The sequence below is a fragment of the Struthio camelus genome, chromosome 3 (assembly GCF_040807025.1).
Source record: "Struthio camelus isolate bStrCam1 chromosome 3, bStrCam1.hap1, whole genome shotgun sequence".
Taxonomy (NCBI): Eukaryota; Metazoa; Chordata; class Aves; order Struthioniformes; family Struthionidae; genus Struthio; species Struthio camelus.
Window position 1 is genome coordinate 32579481 of NC_090944.1, and position 26500 is coordinate 32605980.

General features: G+C 33.1%; 1 protein-coding gene across 2 annotated transcripts in view; it reads right to left on the reverse strand.

The window, feature by feature from the left end:
- The window catches only part of CSMD1 (CUB and Sushi multiple domains 1), a 1260625-nt gene that overhangs the window by 366234 nt on the left and 867891 nt on the right, over positions 1-26500 (reverse strand). For both annotated transcript variants that reach the window (XM_068937332.1, XM_068937331.1), the window contains exons 11-12: positions 18124-18227; positions 4609-4721 (exon numbers count right to left, since the gene is read on the reverse strand). In XM_068937332.1, coding sequence (XP_068793433.1) covers positions 4609-4721; positions 18124-18227 — 217 coding nt within the window. The remainder of the gene's footprint in view (positions 1-4608; positions 4722-18123; positions 18228-26500) is intronic.

Genomic DNA, 26500 nt, shown 5'->3' on the forward strand with positions numbered 1-26500 from the left:
GTCTGCAATTTGCTTTCTTCTGAGCTAACTGCAATCACAAAGGCTGTCTTGGAAAACAAAAAGCAGTCTCTTTGAGGTCACACGTGGCAATTCATTAACTTTATCATCACTAAAATAAGACTCTATTTTTGGACAGGTTGAGTCTTTGACAAAGGGTAAGCAGAAACACTGAGATATCTTGTGACATTATAGAAGTTGAAAATTTTAAACCTGTCCAAAAGCAGGAGATATGTTGAGAAGGCAGACAGATAAAGTTTTGATCAATGATATAAGAAGATAGGAATCTTCTAATAAAACTAATGAGAACACTGAGGTAAAACATAGAAAAAAGTTAAAATTTACCCTCAAGTAAGACATTTTCCATACTTCTGAGATTTTAAACATTTCACATTTTACAATTCTGCAAACTCTTAACATGAAAGGTAGATTTGCTGGGAGTGCATCAAAGTAAATCTCAAAAAAGCAAGATAATCTAGGAGTTAATTTCCAAAACTACAAAAACACAGAATGACTCACAATTCAGTTGTAAAATAAGACTGAAAGCAAAACTCCAAAGGTCAAATGATAACTTGATATCAATATACTTTGTAACAGAGGTGCTGCTATAACTGCCAAATCCATACTGTACACTTTAGGTGTTTCAGGAAATTCCCAGAAGTAAGACTTTATAATAGTAGTCGTTGAACTCCAGAAATGAATTAGGATATCCTTGATAAGTTACACAAATATTGAAATGAAAAAAAAAAAAAAAAAAAAAAACACCACTGACATTAAGCATCCCAGAAAGAGTAATGATAGCAGAAAAATAACTATGTAGATGAATTTTAATTTTTGAACCTTTTCATAGAGATATAGAGTCATAATGACTACACATGGATTATGTAAAGAGACTATATCATCTCAATACACAGTCCATAGAAATGTCATATGTAAAACTGATGAAATAGTGAAAGAAGGAATGAGAAGGGGTGGGATTAATTAAAATGTAGAATATGTCCATGCCCTCAGGCAACATTGTATATTTGAAATGTGTAATGGTACAGGTCGAATGTGTTGCACAATGTCTTAGCTACCTTAGTATCTTAGCCTTAGTAACACTAAGGGCCTGCATCTGCTTTTTTACTCACAATTCTGTAATACGTAAGCTATTGTGACGGTTTTTCCTGAGCCTCTTTGACGGTATTTTTTCCTTGTTGTTCTCATGCTGGTGTCTCACGCTGTTATTCTCAAGGCCTTGCCCCTCCAAACCACAATAGTGTTGTTGTGGTGGGTTCTCATGGGAACTATTACCACCACTATGAAAATCACTCTTTCCTTCTTCCTCCTTCCTCCCTTTTGTTTTGTAGATTTCAGTTTAATTAGAAGAAAATAAAACAGAGTGCATAACAAAGTACATAATACGCATTTAAATATATAACAAACATTATCCAATAATATACGTGCACAGAAGTTTAACAACCAGTCGATGTGCAGCACTTGACCTAGTAATTATAATACTTCTACGGTGCTATAAATTGGAACAATCAATGATGAGTTTTAGCGAGTCCCAAACAAAAGCACACAGTACTAGGAAAAAGCATGGCAAAAAAATCATCATCCTCCTAATCACGTTCATCATCACCATCTGCTGGAACGGAAACTACCACAGGATAGCACCAGCCACACTGATATGGAACCTGGTTGCTGCTCTTCCTGGCTGGTCACTGGAGAGATTTTTCCCTTTTCTCTCCTTGCTCCTTTCACGATTAGTCAATCTATGACATCATCAACAGATACCATTTACAAAACTCTTGTGCATGCAAGCCTGTCTTAACACCTTTAGTGCAATAAATGCATCATTTAATAAACTTTAAGCTAAAATCCACATAACTTTTAACTCTTTATTTTGGTGTTGAAACATTAAAATATCTGAAAAATAACAGGTGAAAAGAAACATTTAGGCAGGGAGTTTCCCATTCTGTACATGAGAAATGTTGGAGGAAGACTCCTACTCTTTTATTATGTTATTTTCACCGACCGAACAGTGAAAAGTCTCTCAATTTTTTGCAGAGTTTAATCAAGGCATATTGTTCACCTTATGCTAAAATGCTATTTAGAGCAGAATCTCATACAGAGTTCAAGCATCCAAATATAGTTTGTTTTGATTCAAAAGACATGGCTCCAGTCCTAATTTGATAGTCTAATACTGCTGACCTAGTACTTTCTAAGAATGTTCACAGTGAAATGCATTTTCCTGTTTAAAGTACTTGTTACAGGAAACACAACAAGGACTTCTAGTCATGGAGATCTGAGGAACAGGGAAATAAATATGAATCATACATCTGCTGTAACACCTGATTCACATGACCAGCCAACTACATGATAGCAATTTCAGATTCTAAGTTAGGCCTTTTATCTCTACAAGCAGTGAAATAAAGTTGTTAAAGCTGCTGTCCCCTTTTATTTGATTTCTCATAAATTAAGGACACAACAATCTGTTCCTGAAATAGACTACTGTTTTCCCTCAGCAGAATACAATAGCAGCCCCTGCTTCCTGGCTATCTAACTCAGAGAAGGGATGGGATGCTGATCAACGCTAAAAAGGACAGATGATACAAACTTTTACAATAAAGAATAATGTTGAAAGTACACTGGTCATTTTGAGATAGCTAAAGCGTGCAGGCTTCCTATCTTGCCTTGAACTCCAAAATGTTAAGGTTACACTCATTTCTGTTTTTTAAGTAGAAAGATAAAATAAAACCTGAAGAAATTAACACTGAAATAGGCTGCTGAGTCCATAAACAACAAGAACTTCTAATAACTGCATCTTGTCTTGATTCAAGCACTGCTATAGTCTTAACACCTGTCCCGTCAGTCTGTATCTACATCAGTAAATTCTGACCTTGAATCTACCGACAATTGTCTAAGCACTGTCCACATTTATAACCTCAAAAAAAAAAAAAAAGTTTCTCTCATTCAAATTGCCTATTGGGAATGGCTTATGCCTGGACTGAGCCTTAGCTTGTTTGGTAGAGTGCTGTACGATCCAAAAGCAAGGCTCATACCATGCCCAGATCTGTTTAACAGAATGATCTAAATGCTTAAGTTCCAGTATTTGGGCCCAGAACTCCACACTATTTAATTTTCTATAATCAACCTCATTGCAGACTTCACTTGTAGTAAGCAACACTAGGAGTAGGAAAAGACCTTTCAGGAGAATTCATCAATGACTCAGAATTGAAGTCCTACCCGTCAGTTCTTTCATGCCTGAAATGCAGTAAGGATGATAGTGAATGTCCTTCAGAATGTAATGGAAAGACGAAATAGCATACCCTCATAAGTTAGGGCCTATCTCCTTGAGATTTTTTCCTAATATTTTTATTTGCCATGTCTATATCAGTCATAGAATTGGAATGGCGGCACAATTTAAACTGAGTGATAACACTGAAGCATAACAAGACTACTATTGGCACTACCACAAGTGTTACAAATAAACAAGAAGCATAATACAGCAAGGGTATGTGAAATTGAAATTAACTGCAGAATGAAAGAAGAGAGAAAGATAAAGATCCAAAATCTATTGTCATCAGGTCATATCAATGCTCTCAATTACATTTTCAGATGAGCATCCTATACCAACAATTGTAATATGTCACTCAAGAAACTGCTCATTTATTCATTTCCAATGCCTAACAGTATATGAAGTAGGAGTTTCAGATATGCTTCTGCTTAGTAATTCTGACAAAAAGTAGTTCTGACAGAATTATTATCAAATCATGTTTGATATATGTGCCTATAGGAAAGTATTAAAAATAATATTAACTTTTTTTTGTACTTATTCTTAAAGTGAACTAATTAACATAGGAAATAATCACACATGGTATTATATTTTAACAAACAAGATCTCTTTTTGAGCTGCAGGTCTATATAACCTATTAAATGGCAAATATCAATACCTGCATACTAAATGATACCAAGTATTTTTTACTAGAATGAAATCAACCCAATTATGTATCAGACTGAAGTTCATGACCAAAAAAACTCAAAAAGATGTTTTTGTTGCCGAGGTTCTCATTTGCTTGAGGCAGAACCAGCACAAAAAAGGCTAGGATACCTTAAGCCTCCTTTTTTCTTTTGGTAAATTAAGGCTCTTCTTAATTTCCGCAACCTTATAGAATATATCTGTCCTGTTGTTTGTGTTACATATTAATTTTGACCTAGGTCTGTGAAGATTCTCCATGAGGCATGAAGACAATTTTAGTTTTGTAACTAGCTCAATAAAGGCTGAGAACACTAACCACAATTTTCAAATAAGATACCTAATATGAAGAATTACACTTCTGTAGCATATAAAATTTTACATTTTTCAAAGATGATAGGAATCTGTATCTTGTATTGGTTTTCAAGGAAAAAATCAGAACACTTTAACTTTCATTTTTACCTTAGATCTTTTTTAGTTATTTTGTATGTATTCACAAATCTATCTCTCCATTATCCATTAATCAACAACAGAGATAGTAACAAAGCTTTAAATTTACAAAAAGATCTCATATCTATCTGAAATAGATTCACTGGGATATAATGAAAGAAGTTACAATGTGAGTTTAAAACACTTAATTTAATTCATACCTTGATAAACAGCTTTGAATCCTGGAGAGCCAATGCTGTCATCAGATTGTAAGTGAAGCCACATCTGGTTGCTCATGCTCACAATAAGATCAGGAACACTAGATCCCGTGAGTCTGCATATATGATAAATTGCAAAGTCATTTTTAGAGGCATAAATGACAAACAAAATAAACATAACTAGTTCTTTACAGAACTAAAATTATATTTTTGTCTATTTACAATATATTAGCCTAGTGCTTTAATTAGATGGTTTCTGACAGAATTTATTATTCTATATGGATTAGAACAATGTGCAGTTTTAGAAAAGAAATAGTAGACATAGGACATTCAAACCAGGAATGATGAAACACTTTTAAGAAAGCTGTTCCTACCTTACACTTTCACTAACTAGCTAGCTATTCTAAAGAACTCTATGAGCTAAATTGTTTTCCCTGGTTTAGATTATTGCTTTTTTTGCCATGTTTTTTTTAAAGTGAAGAAAGTTGGTTTACCTCCTTTACAGTGCATGTATACATATGAACTTACTAGAACCTCATCTGCCTCACTCAAATAACTCTCAATGATCTCTTAAATTTAAGATGAAAATGATTTTTCATACAACAGTGTGTGGTAACAATATACAGACATGTGCATTTCATTGCAACATATATCTGACAAGCTGGTGAATAACACTACAAAACTTTAGTTCTCCTCAGTGATCTCCATTACACATCGAGAAGCCTAATATGTTAGTGCAATGAGAAGAGTTTCAAAAAATTACTGAGAAAAAAAAAAAACCTTCATATATTTTCTTCATAGAAAAATGCCTACCACAAAATAATTTTGCTCACATCTAAAATTTTCCTCTTTGTACTGAAGTTGAAGACTTCAGTTCTGAAACAGCAGCTCTGGGCTCAGTGCAAAAACATCATTATGAACTTAGTTTCAGATTTCCCACACCCTTTCTAGGAACATTCCATGCTTCAGCTTGAAAAACGACATAAATAGGCTTATTTCTCCTTCTGGTCTGAATCCACGTTCACCAACTTTCAAAAGTTGATAAAATCTATCTGTACAGCAGAGGAAACAATCTAAATTATGTGCATTTCAGCAGACATGCATGGGTATATTTAAAAATATTTGATCTTATCAGATCATTTATTTATACTTAATATTTATATTTAGTTATTTTATTAGAATACTCTCTGTGAAGTGAGGGCTTAGAAGAAGAACTAGAACAGCACATTTCTTGTGGTCTAGAGTATGTTTCTGATCCTTAGGATCTTATGGTAATTCATAACATAGTTCATTATTTTATAGATTAAACAATAAACTTTTTTTTTGGAAAAGCAGAGAAGGGATCTTGCCTAGTAAATATGATTAATTCTTAAGTAAAAGTTGTATAAATTTTATTATGAACAAAGGCATTTTTTTTATTTCTGTAGCCCACGACCTTTGTCTGATATAGAAAACTGAATAATATATGCCCACTCTCGCTCAGACACCTCCATTATACGAAGCTGAGATGTAGAATACACATACACAACTTCCATTAAAGACAGAAAAGACCAAAGACCAAGTAAGACATTTCTATCCCGTATTCTGTAATTGTTTTAACACAGTAACAAAGCATGAGCTAAAATATGAGAACAGAATGGCTTGGAAACCATGCCGTTTAATCCAATTGTGATCATTATTTCTGAAATTCACAAAACCTATTTACAAAACCTATTTAAATTCTAATTCTAAATCTTTTGTAAAATGGATTAATTTAAAATTATTTTAGTTTATTTACATCTCTCTGGTCTACTTATGTGACCACCCTGAATGAAATTTATTCAGCTATTCAAACAAGAATGACAGCAATATATAATGTTCTCTGAGCATCTGAAAAGGAAACAAAGAACTTCACTGTAGAAATTTGTTCCCCTTGCTCTGATTTTTTGTTTATATAGCTAAGGATATTTTGTTTTTATCTTTTAATAACCGGAATGCTACACTTCACTATAGTCTGACATTTTTACGAGGTCAAATGAATATGAATAATCCTGATTTGTGGTTCTACATCCTATGCTGAAGTTACGCTTGTCCATTGCTGATTATGTGTCAAATGATGTGTGAGATCTGTTTGAGAATCTGAATTTATAGACAGCATTGTCATTCAGAATTCTGAAAGTAAGATATATCCTTATATGACTGTAAGCCATAAGTATTTGATGGGCATTTTATTCCAAAATGTAAAACACAAACAAACCAAACAATACTTTCATGGTAGCAGCATGTGCAGTATCATCTCCTAAAGTTTTCAGGATCTATTGGTAAAATAACTGAACATTAAGTTCTATACAAGGAATTCATACAAGAATTGCAATGATATTTTGTTGCTTAAATAACGCATTTAGATTGCCCCTACTCAGTTTAGATGATTTCAGTGAGGAACCCAAGACCTGTGCTCTGAAACATCCTCTGAAGGACAACCCTCCAGAGGGTTGTCTAAAAACAAGAAAAGAAGATTAGTTAACTAAGTAATTCAGCAAAGTCAGATGCAAAGAGTCAACTCATGTCAACAGGGTTCTAGTTAGGTGAAAAAAAAACCAAGAAACAGACCCAAAAATCTTTCTCCTTCAACACCATTGATTTGTTACTCAAAACAAAACAAAGCAGCTGTTTTCCTCTTTTGTTGTTTCAATATATTTATGTTTGTTGATATATTCATGTTCAAAATTTCAGATTTTTGCATATCAATAACACAATTTTTTTTGAAACTGAAAAGGACAGCAAGTAAATACTTCCATTTCTTTTTCTCTCTGAGGAGCTGGCTACAGAGTACCTAGGTTTAGATGCAGGGAAGATAATTTTGTGCCCTGTGTAAAATTCTGATTAGTTATTAAGTCTATGCACTAAGCATTCTTCGTGTGCAGGATATCCTTTCTGGACAATTTCTGTGATGCTGGTATAAAGAGGTCTGAGCTGCAGATCATCATTGCAAAGGAATTAACACTCAGACCATGTGACAGTGTGCTCCCCACCCAAACCTAACCTCTCCATAAACAGCACACGGGCAGGGGTTAATTGAGTATGTGCCAACTAAAACCTGTCTAGTATGCAAATGTGACTATGAGTCAATCATCTTACCTCATAAATAGGGGGTGGCCCAGGACCCATTGACTATCATACTATTATAAAGAGACTGAATAGTCAGACCTTTGACTATGATAAACAAATAGATGTGAGATAAGTAAAACTAATACTGTAACAAACTGACACAAGATGCCACAGATGTAGAATTTCTCAACAAAGAAGTTATAGTTTGCAGTAAAGAAGCAGAAGCATGATGGGAACTGAAGACTGAAGAACAATGAGGCGAGTTATAGCAATGCCCTCTATCTTTCACCTAAAAACCCATCCAGTAAGGTTATGAACAAGAAGCTATACATCCCCTATCTAAATTATATTGCTTTGTTACTCTTTTATTGAAATCTGGCAAAACCTTAATGTATCCCATCTGAGTGGAACGGGCTGGGGTAGTACTACCGCCTGTCTACCCAACACTGCTGTTGCAATGGCTGTGTGCTCCTATATGGTCTAGATTTTTGGTTGCTACCTGGTAGCAAGTAGTTGACAGTATTATGGACTTAATTACGCAAAAAAGTTAGTGGAAAAAATGTATATCTGTTGCAGCTTAGCATAAGCAAACGGATACAGGTTATCTTGGATAAGTAAGTTGATAATACAGTGATACATAGCTAAACTGTAAAGTTTGACGGGTGCTAACTCTAAGAATGAAAATGTAAATGCAACAGCTGGTTAGTCTGAAATATTTGAGTTGCTTACCAAACTGATTAGGAACTGAACAGGTTCAAAAAGAAAGGCGCTAGGTTAAAGTCAGAATAATTAATATAACATCACCAGTATTATAATAATTCGATAAAATTGTGACATTCATTTAAATGACTGCTATAAGTAGTCTAGAAAAGGACGATACCTCACTAGATAGTAAGGTACATAAACGAAAGTGATTTAGGAGATGCCTACAGAAGTAGGCATTTAAAGACAGAAAAGATGAAGAATAATTATAAATATGGGCCATCATCTTCTGAAATCATAGCAGTAACATTAACTTTTGATTTGTCTTACCAGGTAAAAGTGTTAACCTAAATACCAGGCCGTAACTGTTTAGATTTCATGCTCTCTATTCTTTACTCTTTATTCTTTTTTATATAAACAAATATTTGAATTTTTTTGGCATTGAAAGAAAATTCACTTATGCCTCTTGACAACAGTGGCAATCTATAGAAAGTCAACTTTGGTTCACCTGCAAGAATTACTCAAGGGCTATTTAGATGTGTAAATCTATTGCCTAACCAAGTAACTAGTGTTTAAATGGCCCTGTTAAATAGATTACACTATGATCTCTACATTGATAATTTCTGAATATAGGTAAAATTACCTCTAAAATTCTAAGCTTTTATGAGTAGCATGGGATATTTTTACTGTATATAAATGTCTGTGCAGCATGCAAATAACAGAATAAACTGTCATCTCATCATAAAGCCACTGAATTTCATCATAAAAATAATCCAACAGAAGTCTTTTGTGCTTTTCTTAAAAAATAAAATAAAATCCCAGTAAAAGAATACCTACACATTCAGATGATCCACCCATCTGACCCTTAGTTGTCGCTCTATTATAATTTGAATTGGCTAATATGAATCATATTTGACACAGGAAGGAGATAATAAAGATATCTAAATTTCCGCATGCTTACTGAAAATTAGCAATTTGATGCATGCAAAAGACTCAAGAAAATAAACCTTCAACTTAATGCTATATCCTTTCAAAATGCCAATGGCCTATTCAGTCACGCAGACATGTATCAGTCAAAATATATGCCATTGCTTGCTCAGGTTCACATCTTGGGGACAGAGCTAAGCCTGTTCAGAAGAGGGATGGGAAATTTAGATTACAGATAATGAAGTAATCTGTAAGAAATAAGGATTCATCAGTTCCTCTGTTCACAAAATAACTTGCTTCTAATTTCCAGGAGAAATTCCATCCTGTAGAGGACTCGAGGGTTCACATAGCTGTCCTCCAGACTGTCCAGTCCATTCTGGTTCAGTTTATGATACTGGTTCTGGAAGACTACACTGAGAAAAAATTCTTTTGCCTGATCAGTTTGTTAACTAGGGAGTCACTAATTTCAAGTACTATAATTGCATGGTACAAATTGAGGTTATCAATAGAATGCCATCCAAATCCTGTTTGAAATTCCAAGTGAATGGAGAGATCTAAAGATTAGGAGGCAGAAGAGGAGATATAAACTGTAAGTCAGCTCTGGGGCCCATCGCAGAGGAAAAGTATATGCCAGTAAGCCTGAATCTCAATACCTCAGGTAGTGAATACTCACTAAGCATTTTTCATTCTGGCAAACGTCAAAAAAAAAAAAAAAAGTATTGTGAAGACTTCATTTGCACAAGATAAAATATTTTTGAATGACTTGTGATTCACTGTGAAGGATCTGCTGAAGTATCTACTGGAGTCTGGCTGACTGGCAGACATTCTGAAACAATGAGAAATACCTCTTTGCATAAGGGACAGAAAATTGTTCCTATTTATCAGTTTATGCATAAATGCAGCACCACCCATTAGCAGCTATATCCCAGGACTCTGAAAATGAGGTAAGAAAGCCATCCATGGTAATTAGATCGTTCTGAGATCAAAACTATTTATTTATGATGCAGACCTGTTTTGTACATCCTGTCTTCTGTTTATGGAGCCAGGTAATGAGTTGAAGAGCATATCTCAGTTGAATCAGAAGGCATCACAAGTAATGTGTAGCGTTTAACACCCCATGTACAGCCCTACAATCTACACTTTCTGGACATGCTCACTAATGTTTATGTTCACCAACTCCCTTACTAGTTCTAATAACATCTCATCTGGCATGGATGAGGTATGTAGGTTTTTTTTTTTTTAACTTGAACTTCAAACTGCTGTGGTAAATTCTGTAGACCAAGTCGGGGTCTGAGTATATTTGTATCAATTAACATTTATGTCCAAGGAAACAGACGAAGAATCATATAGAATGAAACAATAACTGATGGCTGACATGTTTCCCCTAAATCAATCGCTACAGTTTTAGTCTTAGGGATGACAGATAGATTCAGCGACAGGACAAAGATAACATTGCTTGGAAGTAAAATGTCTGAAACAGAAACCCATGGTGTGTATCAGTGCAAATGTAAATATTCTGTAGATCAAGACCACCAAACTAACAAATAAATAATAACTAAGATTATGTAGAACGTGAATCAACGAATGAACACAGTGAACAAGTACCTCAAGACGAAGAAGATTAAGGATAGAACACTAAAAGCCTTTCATCTTTCTACTCAAAGTCTGGAAGGTAATTGAAGTCCCTCTCTTCTGAATACTGACAGAATCTCACCCATTTTTGTGAACTGCATTAAGAAATACACTTTTTGTTCCAAACTTCTGATATAGGCAAGGGTCTTGCAGAAAAAGAGGGAACGCAGTAAAACAGTGTATACAGACTAAAAATTTAATGGAATATACTTTCCTCCTTATTTATTTTCACATAATCTGCAAATGCAAGCCTTCAAAAAACAAGGGGCTGGGGGAGGGGAGGACGTACAGAAGGAGAAGAAAAATGAAGCAGAAAAGTAGGAGCAAAAAATAGCAGAAAAAAAGATTTTTTTTTGAGATTTCATAATTCCTCTGTATAGAGAACTATTTCCTTCAAATAGGAGGATGACAAAATAGGATAGGTCTGATTTTTATGAGAACACAAGTCTGTCTGACAAGATGTGTGTTGCTAAGTTCACCCTAATCTGCAACTGTCTGAAGATATGATTGTTTAGAAAGTTCAGGAATGGAGACTTGGAGACCAGCCCTTCAGGGAGGTTGGCTGGTACTAAAATCATGTCAATGTGGGGATGGGCAATCCTAGCTCACCTCTATATGAAAGAGGATAACAATGTTGAGGCAACTGATACAACTGAAGAAGCAGGGAAAGCCAAGCTTCTCAGTACTGTGCACAGAAAAAAGGGCATGGCGTTTAGAAAAGATAACTATAAGAGGAAGAAACTTTTTGCACCAATTTTGTCTTTGACCTTAATTACCCAGAAGAATCCAGAGCAATACCTCACAGAAGAATGAGCCACGGGAATGCTTTTAAGCATGTTGTTCAGGACCAGAAATACTGTTTGTTCCTAGTTGAGAATATGTCAGCAGTACAAGATGGTCTCAATAAATGCCCAAATTCATAAAGTTTACGACACATGCATGGCATCAAATTAAAAGTATATGTAAGTAGCATGTACATTAAAAGGATATAATGTATTACTATAAAAAAATTTAGAAAGTATGTGATGCCAAATACATATATTGAATTCTTAATATATTGTATTACTGTTACAAACAAATAAACAAACAAACAAACCACTCCAAAAGCTTCTCATTGTTGAGATGGGTTGAGAATGAGATGCCTTACCGATCTATGAATGAGGCTGAGGTTTAGATTTTAGGCCTGAGATAAAATTGTCAGGGGCTTAAAATTCAGTTTTTAGAATTTATTTTTATATCCATAAATATGTTCTCAGTGTGTTTCTTTTCTCTAAAGACTTAAAATAAAAAAAAAAATTAAAAATTTAAAAATTTTAAAAAACTTAAAAAAATCCAGCATGTAGTATTTGTCTATGTGTATAGATTCAAGCACCCCTATAGTATCTGGTTTCATCTTTACAGATGATCCTTTATGATAAGCTTAGCAGCATCTAAGCACCTATTTCCTACAAATGTTAACTACCTAATAATTTGTCATTTTAAAAGAACGCCTCCTTCCAATTAAGGATATTCCATATACATACAAACATATAGATATATATATAAGGAATTGTGTGTGCACTCGTGTTTGTGTGTGTGTATGTGACAGAGAGAGAGAGAGAGAGAGAGCAAGCTTTGAGTCTTTTCTGCAATCTGTTCTTTTCCCTTTTCCTGTTCTCTTCCTGTGCAGAATATTTTAAATAATTAAATGTGTGTTTTGAAGGCATTAGAACAATAAATTAAACTGCATGAAACACAGTATTCAGAAGTCAACATATACACATTTATAGCATTATACTACTCTATAAAGCAAAAAGTCCTTTTAAAATTCAATCATAAACATCTTGAGTTCTCAATATGGGAAAATTTTTTGCCTTCTTTGAAGTAAAGGTCTTTTCATTGTTTGTCCAGGTTTTCTTTTCCATAAAACAAGCAGTTTTATGGTATTGTTCTGTTCTTCACAGATGACAAATTGGTATGCTATCTCTGGGCTTAATTGCACCCATATGGCAAGGTAAAGCTCTGAAGCTTTTGACTGCTGAAGCTGTGATATGCAATAAGTGTCAGCAAAAATCCCCAATTTTACTTAGCTTTATATTTTTCTTTTAATACTAACAATGTCATCTACCTAGCTAATCAGTGGAGAAAGACTCCAATACAGTATTATAAAGCCCTTCTTTCTTCTAAATTTTACCTCTTCTAAAAAATTCTTACTTTTTTTTCCTTCTGAATTTAAGTAATATGAAATAAAATAAGTCACTAGGAAGCCTCATTCAACAGTGTTTGAGATATATAAAAAGAAAGCCTAATTTTTAGCAATTATGGAAAAGTAGATTGCTTTTTAAATATCCATTAAGTTTCCAAAATGTGTGTGAAAAGAAGAAAAGGATCAGTGTTTATTAAACAGCATCTCTTTCACGGACCGTTGGCTCATGGACCAAAACAGCTGACTTAAGTACCAGAGTTTGGACGACTAATTTGTGATTTCTTCTTCTTTGTATCAGGAAGAGAACAACATTGTTTGATGTATGTAAGAAAAGTTAACAGCAGATTCACGATTTGAGGGATTTGGTTCAAAAAAGGAAATTAAGTTTTAATACATTAATGTTTCAAATAATATTTAAATAAAAGCATTTAAAAGTAAAGCAAGTCTTCTAAAGGAAAGTGTTAGTTTATTTTAGAAGAACTTAAGAGCACAAAAGGAGGCATTGTAGGAAGAGTCCTGACTGATAATCCTGATCTCATACATAGTTATCACAACTGGATTATTTTGCAGGGGTAGTTGTTAGCTTCTACCCAGCCTCTCTTAAACAGGAAAAATTGCTACAATTAGAACTTTATAGCCTAAACCCATTAGGTTAATTTTCAGTTAAGTTCTATTGCTCTGAGAGTTAACCTTCTCACCATACATATACCATAAAATAATACTCCTAAATTTTTTAATCAAGTAATGCTTCCAAATGAAGCAATTAATAAAGAATATTGACAAGTATTTCCTCCTTTAATTAACTGATCTGCTGATGGTAAAATTTTCTATAAATGCAGGCCTAGCAAAGTTTACTCTAAGCTCTAAAATTAGGCAATTTTAAGAAACTGAAACATGCAAAACATTAAGCACCCTATGCATAGATGTTGCTGTCAATTCTAATTATGACTAGGAATATGAACTGTGAATAAAAGTAATTGTCTTTTCATATTTTCATTTCTGACCAACATAATTATTCACTTCGTTATTAAAGTCCAATGATATGCACGTTTTTACTCTATTCACAATGCCAGATAATCTGTCATAGAAATCAATTTAATTGATTTGAAGTGATTTGCTCTTCATCTATGTATACTGCCTGTTATTCCATTTCAGTGCTATTTTACATGTACCTACAATTTTTTTTAATTACTTTTCCAATTTGTTCCAGAAATTAAATTTGAGCTGGAGAGTCTATACTCTGACCTTCCTCTTTTCCCCTTTTTAAAGATGGGCATCCCTCCCCGCCCTCATCTAGCTGTACTTACTAGTGCAGCTATAAGGTGTTACAGATGATTAACAATGTTTGAGAATCTGCACATCGTAGAGCTTGTGAGATGACTGCTCATTTATATATTGTGATCCTTGTCAACTCCCCAAATTCCTAAAGGTCCCTTTTTTACTATTTTGCCATTACCTAGATCCCAATGTCTACCAGATGGCTGGTTTATAAACATCCTGGCATAACTGAGCCCTGCTCCATTGTAAGGAATAAGTACTAAGTTTAAGATAAAGCACCCAGAATCTACTGCAATCTCAAGGGCTCTAGCTAGAAAATCTTGGATGTGTCTCAGGCTTGTGCGTTCAGATACGACAATACTATATGAAAGGGTTCAAATTTCTTTCAAACCACTTAGAAATTAGGTTTGGATGCAGAAAAGTTTTATTTTCTCATAGTCGGTTCAAACTAATTTTTTAAATCTGTGAAGCTCTCAAAATAAATATATGAATTTCTACAGCGGTATTTTGTAGACTTGCTGCAGAAATGTTGGCATCTAATTTGCCAAGAGAAACTAGCTCAGGATAAGAAAAGCTGCATTATTTTTTAAAAGTTCCTGAGAAATAATAAATTAAGTCTAGCTAGAAAAGTCTTTGCTGTAAGCTACTTCATTCCCCCCAAGAAGAATAAAAACTGCATGGTGCTGTTTAAACCTCATTAAATATAATAGAAGTTATTAAAAGTAGCTAACAGAAAATGTTGTTAAGAAAATCACTTTGACACTTAGTTATGAGCTTTCTCATGATAATGTAGTCTACAAGTCGACCTAGTGTTTTAGGAAAAAAAGTTGCTTTGCATCCACAAAAGACCTTTCTTAAAAGTAAGTCAACTGCAGCATATCCACCATGCAGGTTAAATATACTGTATTTCATAATGCATCATACATCTGGGGTTTAATAATCACAAAAACAATACCCCAATGAAAATTCAGATTTACTAATAACTACTGTAAGATCCTAGGTTCATATTTTGACATTCCTGTATTTCCACTATATTTAAGTTATTAATCATTTACTATCTTGATTAAATGATTTTTAGAGCAATACTAACATGCAAAGTATTGCAATGCAAAAGGCAGATCCATCTAATTGCACACACCTTTTTTCAATCAAATATACAATTTACATTAAAGATTGAAAGGCCAGCACTGTACTGTAATCCAAAGTCATAGCCTCTAGGGAAATAAGGATAAAACAGGAGCTACTTTAGCCAAAAATTATATTGAAGACAGGGTTGGAACAGGTACTGTATGTCTCTGTAGTGAAAGCATTATACTAATGCTAGAAATTCTGAAGTGGATTCTGAGATGGGTTTTGCCACAGAGATCTTCAGAATATTTTTAACTACAGGAAGTGATGTGCTAATAGGGGGCCTGCCCTCTTGGAAACAGACCAAAAATAACAACTAATATGAGCTGAGACTATTAGATTTGGGTTTTTTTTTCCACTAGTGGCCATAAAAAATAAATACGGATTATGTAATCACAGGTTAATTCCCTTGAAATAGAAAAATAAAGAAAGAGTATAACAATCAATTACTTGATAAGTAATTTTAAAATTGCCAACTTCGATAGACAGAGTGAACTACTCAGTGTAACAATAGCATGAAGTATTTAGGGTAACAAATTTACTAAGAAGTTCAGAAACTTGACTCTGAAGTAGGTTTGGAATTTCTGTAAGCCAAAATGTATCCCAATACAAAGAGAAAAATTTGCAACTTTTCTCTAATCACAGTTAGCTAAATTAGCGCTCCAAAAAGATTGCAGCAGTATGTAATATGTCTGCAAAATATAAGAAAAAGCAAACATGGGTGTTATGCTTAAATTCTAAGTTCTTAAAGCAGAAATTACTTCTTTTTTTTTCCCAGCACTCAGAATAAGGGATTCAATCTACTTAGTAGTAGCTAGTTGCTATTGCAACACAAGAAACACAGGCAGTACGTGAATAATCCAATCATTTTCCAGTCTTGGTTTTTAAATAAATTAAACTAGGCATGTTCTATGTACCGTCTTTGATACCATATTTCAGAAAGCAGCCATTAATAAACAGTAGAAATTTATAAACAAATACTTAAAGGGGGGCTTTTCCCCTTACTCATCCCTTCAAAATTATTTTAATTAATTTAAAATAATTTTTGTGTGTGTCAGCTGCACTTTTTTTTTTAAGATTATGCAAATTAAAATCTCAGTAATTCACACTGAGTCTCCAAAAAGTGACTCAAAATATAAAATGATGATGGATGCTTTTATCAAATGTATTCAATACTGCCTTTGTCCAGTAAATTTCTATGCAATGTCAAATAACGTTATTGTGAAATAACACATAATGTACTAACTGTGTGAAATGAGCTCCCTTTGTGAGGAGATCTCTTGTGATGAGCTCCCTTTACTATCACGTGAAGGAAAATGAACATCTGTCCAAAGTAATTCCTCTCATCTAAAAATGGATGGTTAAGGTAGAGGAAGTGACTCTCTACAACAGCCTATTCTTTCCATTAACCCTTGAGGCATAAAGTAACCAAATCAAGATCAGCTATTTAGCTTGTAGATGCTGTTTCATTTGTAAATGTCCAAAGTTAGGCAAAATGTTTGCACTTACATACACAGAATTCCAGCGTGAATTTTTAACATCACTCATTTGATATCTGTGTATATTTTAACTTAGAGAAACCTAGAGACTACCTTCCCTTATTAAAGGGTCCTTTAATATGATTATCATTAGTTATGACTAGTGGAAGTTACTGAAAATAAAGCTTTCAGAATAAGTATTCAGCCATCTAAGGGTTATTGAAACTACAAGACTCTCGCTATGAAGGCATTAATAAAGACTGTAAAGTGCTTTGGGCAAGAAAGAGAGGAAAGGAACAGCTTTAGGTGTCTAGCAGTCACACTTTGATATCTTGATTTAATTTTAGAAATAATTTAGTTTCTACATACATTGTCTAAGAACTGTGGGGAAAGGAGTATGTATGCAAGAGAATTTACTACAGTAAAGCATTTTTTAACTTTATAAATAATATGCATTACATATATTTATATTGCCATATCCACTACTATGTACAACTATTATAAAGTCCATGAACCATGTTTGTCTAACTTCAATGCACAGTGATCCATATGCTTTCACAGAGAGATTTGCAGCCTTAGTGCAGGCTTCTCAGTATATCTCTTTTTTTTTTTCTTTTCTCCTTTCCTTTTCTTGCTACAGAAACGTGATCAAATTTTTTTTTGCCTAATGAAATTGTTATATATAAAAAATTTGAAAGGAATTAATAGTTTTTTTTTTCTTTTTAGTTTACAAGTTGTAACGTCTGCTTACTGGGACCTAATATGTTTTTTATGTATTCAATTTCTTGTTAAAAACAATTATAGTTATTCAGAAACATGTTGTTGTTGTTAAAGAAACAAAAAAAGTTTTCTGATTTAAAAAAGTCTAATGTTCTCTACCCATGACTCACAAGCTTTTGGTCAGCATCATCAGTTAATCCGATAATGACACTACTAAGACTGGGCGGGGGGGTTGTAACAAACTATTGTTTGACAATTCCTTAAATATAAGCTTACATTATATTAAAAAAATATAAATTAATATTACAAACAGATATCTTGTTACTCAGAATAAATAAGACAGCAAATTTCCAGAGAAAGCTGTTGAAGTTCTGTACTTACACATATAACACTGTTCTGGTATCACCAACTTTCCCAGCATCTCCAACGGTAAGGGTATCATAGCCTCTTTCCAGTTCAAACTCTTCAAAAGCAAGCTTTATGACCTATTAAAATGAAGTAAGTTAATTACTTCAAAACATAGATAAAGGTTACCTGTTAATTAGGAAAAAAAGAGTTTGCTTAGCATAAGTAAAGTCATAAAGTATCCATGCCTACTGATTTCGCTTACCCTTACTTGATTTAAGAAAGACACAGAAAAAGTAAAAGTGAAAAAAGAAATATGTGTATTTTCTAATACCAAGACAGAAGCCTTTGGTGTAGTGTTTCAGAGTTATCAAATGCTAAAGATGACAGTCACCACTAACTGGTAATAAGAACTGTTCTTATTTATTGAAAAGTTATTTTATACGTTATAGTAATTCCATTAAAATTATATTGATAATACTGAAAGTATATGAAGTTAAGACCTCTTAATATTTTTGTCTTTTGCTAAATTATACAATAACAAGATGACAGGTATGAACTATCACTTCATGAGAAGGGGGTGGAGGCTGCTGCATAGAAATATAAAAGCAGAAAATTCCTTACATAAATTGCTAAAACTAAATTACAATTTTACTCAATGTCTAATCATGATTTACCCATAAAAATTAAAAATACTTTGTTCAGAATTGTTTGAAAGTGTATAATTTTTTGAAACTGTAGTTTTATGAGACAAAAAGTATGAAAATATATTTAGTTTTGCTCAGAACACTTCTAAGATAGCTGCTTTTCACAGTTCAGCGTTGGTGAGTAGCAGCTTCAGTATGTACATATACATACATACTCTGTACCTTTTTGCATTCTGATATCAAGGTTCTGAAGATAACTTGATATTGAAGTGCAGAACACTGCAAAGATTTTCCAATCAAATTATTCATTTCATCTTTATACTAATTTTGGCATATACTTCTGGGCAGACTTGAGACATATTCTGGCCTTTTGCAACAGCTGTTTTAGGCTACTATTTTGACAGAAACACATGAAAAGCCAATGGTCTCTATGCATTTGAGATGGGCCAAACTGCTATTTAGATTTTTCCTTTTTCACTGACTACACAGGGAGTCTGTATGACCTATGGCAGACTAATGCTTTCATAGATACATTTTACATAAAATGATTTCCACCACAGATGAAACTTATCCTTAGAGGAATTTTTAAGATTTGTTAGACGCAGGGTAGAAAAGTTTGTTTATTTTTGAGAAAGAATGCAAGACATTTTTGTATGGATATAGATATGAACAGAACATGGGAAACCTTAAAAGGATTGAACCAGTGTCAGCAAGAACAATATACCTACCTGTAATTAAATATTATGTATGTACTGAAAAAAGGTATTCCTAGACAATTCTTCAGATTTAATGCTGTTTTGCAATTAAATAAACAATAATATTATTCTATCATCATTAAACATGCTCACTCTGAACCGATTAAAAAGAAAATAAAACATTACAAAAAGAAACGCAAAAATTACTTCTAAACTTACTATATTTGTTTCTGGATAACTGTTTCTACCTCTTACAGAGGAACGAACCTGCTTCTTTTCTTAAATGCATGAGAGATGCAGTTTCCTTACAAGCAACTCAGAATGATTACTTATGATTAGATGAATAGACTCTGGTAAATAAAAAAGGTTAAAAATATAAGATACCTATGGAGGTGTTTAATGAGAGCTCTGCAAGTGAATTTTCTGTCATAATTACTTTTTCCTTTATCTTAGCTGCTTCCACACATTATACTTCTGCTGGCATAATTGCTATAGGAAATAATGGGGGAAAGACAGCACCAGACTTGTGCTAACAGAATTTTCAGTATGGACATTCTTCCTGGAAGATGCAAGAGGTGACACTGCAGGATGATATTTCCAAAATGCCCAGCAGTACATGTTCTTCTTAGTGTTAAGAATTATAACAAAGTCAATCTTATTAAGTATGTTAGTAACTCACACACTGAAAAATAAAGGCAAACGAGAGCAGTTAAGTTTTGAAGATGAAAGCGGAAAAGAAGACTACCCGTAAGATCTCTCTCAAACGTACAAACAGATCAAGCAAATAACTTTTAATGAGCAAACAGATACTAGTGCAAGTAGGTCTTATGCAAAAACAAATCAAGTAAAAAAAAAAAAAAAAAGGGATCCAACTTCACTTGTAGACAAGAAAATGAAGTGAGAGAATCTGTTGCCTTCAAACACAATAAGAAGTATGGAGAATAGGAAGCAGAATTGAGTATTCTTAATGTGAAGTTCCAATATTATAAATAGAAAAATGTTTGTTATACAGCTTTTTAATGAAAGCTGTTTGCAACTATTGCAAGTTACTCCATTTCACTGGCATGTTAGTGTCAAATATTTACCTACTTTGCATCTTTCTCCTTGCTACTATAAAAGATTTGAAAATAATATGTGATTATACAAATGGTTTTGATTCTTCCCCTTCTTTTATAGGCATCTTATGCTGAAATGGACTTGGAAGCAAAAGAAAACATTGCCACATTCACAAGCATAGAAGGATTACTATATTCTTTCAGATTCCTGAACCTTTTTAAAAATGTCATAAAGAAAATAGCTGACTGTTTAAACCAGAGCACTAACTGTTTTTTGGAACACCTATTTTACTTAGAGAACCACGTAATAAAGAAGCAATATCAAAGGATAAACTAGCATTAGAGACCACATACATGGATCCAGTCTGCCTTAAAACTTTGTTTCAAAAAAGTGCTGTTTCCCTAGCCCACCCCTCCCATAGTAATATGTCTTTAAATCATAAAAGCACTGTGACTACGCCCAAAATTCTACTGAAGAGACATAGATCATTGACTAGAAACAGCAATAAAACTAGGTAGTGCTTATACAAATATAATCATCCACAGGATTTTTTTTAACAAAAACTTCCTTTTCCCCAACTCAAGGAAATACAACAACGTCCGTGTCCAAATAGCCTGACCAGTGGGTATGCACTATCTTGAGGTACAAGTTATAAACGCAGAAGAATGCCTGATAGAAATATGATTACTGAGACCAGGACAACAATTAGCAAAAAGAAAATACATAAATGGGAACATTTTTTGAAAAACGGGGGAACTTCTTGAACAGAAACATTTTCAGTAAAGATTCTTTAAGAAATTACTATCATTTCTCTATCTCTTCTCAGAGACTTATAAATACAAATTAGGAAAATATTACGAACAATAGGAATTTATTATAAATACAGCCCTGAGGCATCTCTTACTGCAAAAATGCAAATCAAACTAAACTACAGCTTTATTAAATACAACTTTCCAACATTTTAGGTGTTCACAGCAGAGATCAGAGCAACACAGTTAATGGACCCTGGTGAGCTATTCTGCTTGCCAGCCACTAATAGTGCTCCATTTACTTCCCTGTATGTCAGTGACTAAAGTGGAAGCCTAAGCACCTAATGCATCTGCAGACAACTATGGGTAAACATCTACATTTAGGCGTCTTAATTAGACCCTGAATTCAATTCCCAATAAACATCATCCATGTTAACATAATGCACTAAGTAGTCTGAAACTGATGACTGCCTTACTGCCGAGTTTGTTCCAGCACTATTTGCTGCCACTGCCTACTGTTTCTTCTGTGACCCTTGCCTCCTCTACTCACACTAGGAAAAGGTATATATTCACAAAGAGGAGATCAAGCTTTCCTTTCCCCTCGCTTTTCCTTCTCTTTTGATTACTGACTCTGGAAATTTCAAGGAGTGTTTTTGTTTGTTTAAAATGAGAAATGATACAGCTGAGTTTACAAATAATTTTACTTAGAAGATATCAATATGCTTTACAAAAGAAGCCAATCTTTATTACTACAATTCAAGACCAAAATACAGACACGCAAAATAATCTGCCAAAGATAAATCAGTAATCTGAGAAGTGTTACTATCCAGATTCCTAAATCAGATCTCTGCTATATTAGGCAACACCTTCTTCCTTGAAGTGATGTAGAATTGAAAGATGGCCAGAACAGCTAAATGTATTTTTGGCGAGCTTTTTACTAGAAACAGGAGAAACTTATGCACTTTCAGCTTTCTTTGAAATCTAGGAAGAAAATAGTGCACATATTTTTATTTGAACAGATATTTGGAAAAAAAAAGTGAGTTTTTACATTACATAAACACACAATGTTTTAAGTTTATGTCCTAAAAGGCATTTTAAAAATCTTCATTTACAACAGGATGGATCCAAAAATCATAAAACATTTTAGCTGTAGGCTAGATGCAATATAAATTCAACTATTTGACTACTACAAGCAGCATGTACTGGGTTGAAATATTATTAACCAATGTAACAAACTAAGAATAGAAAGAGGGAAAATAATAGCTTTTAAAATAGTTTCAGTTTGCCAAAAAAAAGTATTTATTCTTACATATAAACAATCATCTCATTTATTTTCACAATCCTGTCTAAATTTCCTTTCAATAGTCAGACTGGCCCAAGCTATACTGGTATCTGACACATGAGCACAGTAGGTGGATATGAAAAATTAAGAATACCAGTTGAATCAGAAAGCATAAATACCTATGTTTGCACATAAAATACAGGTGTGTATATATAATATCCCTCATCACAAATTTTGCATCTGGATAACAAAGTTTCAGTTAGCAAGAGCTTCCAGAGTTAGACATACATTAGATTCCAATTGTAGATCTGTCATTTCCTAAATAGTAATTGCCCAGTATAATTTTAACCCATTAAGGTAATGCATGTTGTGTCTATGTACCTTTTCATCCTACCAAGGAATTTGCTTCCGCATCAGTGAAGATACTTAATCTCAGATATTAAAAAAAAAAAGAAGTTATTCATTCAGAAATTATAAGTTGTTTTAAAAAATATAGGAGCCTTAATGACCATTAAATTTTCCTCTTAAAAACAGTGAAATGGCATAGTTGCTGATACTCTTGGGATCCACATTTTGTAAAGTCAAACAGACAGCAAAACATTTTTATTTTTCTGATTTCCATTATGAAACAATGGATTTCTATTCCCTTAAAGCCTCTGAAAAGTCAACTATTTTTCACAGCAGTATTCTTCATAACTTGGTATAGGTACAATTGCAATTAATGAGATACCAAATGAATAAATTCTAAATCTCAGACCAAAAATAGTCTTTCTTCAAAGAAACAAAAATAAAGTGCAGGCCAAAAAAAAGGGGGTGCGGGGTCTGTAATGTAGAATGTTTATTCTTTCAGTTTTTGTTGAGTATATGAGACAGAATATTTCCAGAAAATGTTTGGGTTATTTTGTTTTTTATTCTGAAGAAGTTCTTGAAGGCTTTTCCTTCTATTTTTGGTTTAACAATTACACTTATGAATACTCATGAATAATTACACTTCTATACTTATGAATCAAAGTGACAATACTGAAAAATGAATAACTTTCTGTTCATAGTTTTTATTTATCATTCTCAGAAACTTATTTTCTTTTTAAGAACAACTAATTGAAAATGAACCTAACAAACAATTACATCTGAGGGAAATTTAATAATAATAAAAAGTAAGCAATAATAAATCAAGCAATAATAATAAAATAAATGGTGCTGTTGCTTTTCTTAGAAGAAAGAAAAAAGTATACTCCTAAAAATCACAAAAAAGTCATTTTCAAATCTGCAAGTGAAATCAAAGTTATAAGAGTGTTTGCGAGGTTTTTGTTGTTGTTGTTAAAGTGCAGGTGGAAGGCAACATGGAAGCTGGTGGCGGCACACTGAGCAAAAAGACGTTAATACCTCCACAGAACCCTATTTAAAAGCTGTGTAATTCTTCTCTTTTGCCAATGCTCATAAAAGATTTCATAGAGACAGAATTTCAGAATGCCTGAAGATGAAACTTCTAGGGACCATTACTTAAAGATTGATTACCTAAACCTCAAGCAGTTTACCAGTTCTATTAGAAAAAATGGTTAAACTGGGAAAGAAAATAGATGGCATACTAGCAATTAAAATTTCCAAAACTCTTAGCAACTGTAATATGCATATATAAAGTAGCACTAGATTCTCACCTTCCTTCCTACCTTCCTTTTCCTTTTGACTGTTTGCCTCTCTTTGTCTTTCTCTCAAAGAAAGAATATAAAAGTGTACAGCATGATTGTTAAAAATGGGTTTCACTTATCTACTATTATGTTAAAAGTGAGGCCAAGCCAGGCATGAAAAGTGTTCAGGATCAAATCAGCCATTTCGCAAACATGTACACTTCATTGCATCTAATTCCTTTTAAAGTATTAGATAAATATTATTATTGCTATTTTTAGCACAGAGTACGACATATACATCACACAGTGGTAAATACTGATGCTTAACACTTAGAAAACCCTAATTTTTAAGACTTTTCATTTTTATAACTAATATCACCAGCTGTCTCTCAATGCCCAAAACATTTCTCAGATAATTAAATATTTTTTTTCCACACTCCATTCCATTTTTTGAATTACCTATGGTAACATAGCTATATTCTTTATATTGAATATACTTTCAAGATCCAACGTGGTCATATGACCATCAGCAAGTTAATTAACACCTGAAAAAATAAATAGTACTAATTGGCATTTACTTGGTTATAAACATAATTATTCTAACATTGCACATATTTGACTGTATTCTGCTTAAATAAATAAAATCAAGTATCATCTGTGAAGTATGATCTGGGCTTCCCAAGTAAGATGGTTCAGAAATTTGTAAACTGAATCTGAGAGGGGGAAAAAAATAAAAAAGATTGAGATCTGGAAAAGAGATCAATAGCAGTAATTTTAAGAAACATCAGCTCATTTTTTTATGTAGTAAAGGTTAAGAAATGATTTGATGATGATCTGAAAACAGTTATATGATGAAGAGCTTTCTTATAAATTATGTGTACAGTAAGAATGGACAGAGAGTGGCTGGAAGCTATGATTAGAGGGAAAAAAAGAGAGAGACTTGCAAAAGAATTAGAACCATAAAATTCTTAGTATTACTATGAAGTGCCATTTTGAATGGTAGTTGTTGATCATATATATTAGATCTATGATTAACTGTATTTTTGTGGTATATTTTATTGCATAATTTAAGTTATTTAAATACTGTAAGGTAATAGCAAGCACAGTATTAAACACAGTTTTGTTTCTTGTCTAGAGGTAGAATCCAATTAAAAAAAAAATAGCTGATGATCATCTCAGAATTAACAGAGCTGCCACAACCTATTAAGTCAGTCTGATAAGAAGCTTGGAGCCAAGTCAGATTTTAATCTAAGTCAAAAACCATCTAGACTTCATGTCAAGAGTTCCCTTTTACCATCTTATGCATTAGGTCTTTTCTCTTCTTCTCAGTATGGTCTGTTATATATGTGAAAATATACTGTTATTTCTAAACACAAAAAAGAGTATAAAGCATTAAAGGTCAATTTTAAAAACAAGTACTAAAGCACAAAGAATGTTTCACATATTAACTTAATAAAAATATGGTACATATGTAATCAGCCAGCTTGATTTAAGTCTGAAACAGAAAATAACACAAACAATTAAAAAAAACAGTATGCCAAGGGAAGACAAACCTTCATATGCTCACACTGAAAGGCTGAAATATCTAATTGCTGGACTATTTCAAACACAAGGCTCAGACATAGTAGCACATGCATCTATTTCTCATTTTCTGCCAGAGGAAAAATGCCAAGTATATGGCTTTCATTTTTGTCTCCTGCTGCTGCTCCAACCATCAAAGTATCAGCAGGAAACAAATATGAAAGGATAAGCTTTAAAGAAACACTATGCACTATTATAATATTGAAATTCGTGATGTTTTAGTGAACAATGCAAAAGAACACAAATAAGCATACAGTCATTATTACTGTTCATTGCCATCCATGACAAAAAATTCCAAGTATGCTTATATCTTTGGAGATCTTTTTCTAAGCATTTTAAAGATTATTTTTCCTCAAATAGTGAACAACATCAATTTATGATAAAGACAAGGCAATGAAAAAGAAATTTTGATCTAAAAATAAATATGCTAAAAATAAGATCTGAAAATACTGTTCTCTAAATACGAAAAGAAAAAGCTCCCAGGTAGCTTTTGTTAAAAATAAATCATATATAAACTAAGAATAATGAATCACTAACTAACAACTGGAAAATAAGTGTTATAATAAGGCTGATAGTGTTACTTGTTAAACGAGCCACAAAATGCACATTAAGTTTTGCTTCCACAAAAACGTAAAGCAAGACAAATATAGACATGACTTAGTTTTTTCTTCCTCTTTGACTGTTCTCTTATTTCATATAGTCTTTATAGAATAAGTTAATTTTCAGGAAGAATGAATTAAAAGTGGGTAAGTAGCTTGACAAAGCACAAGAAGTACTG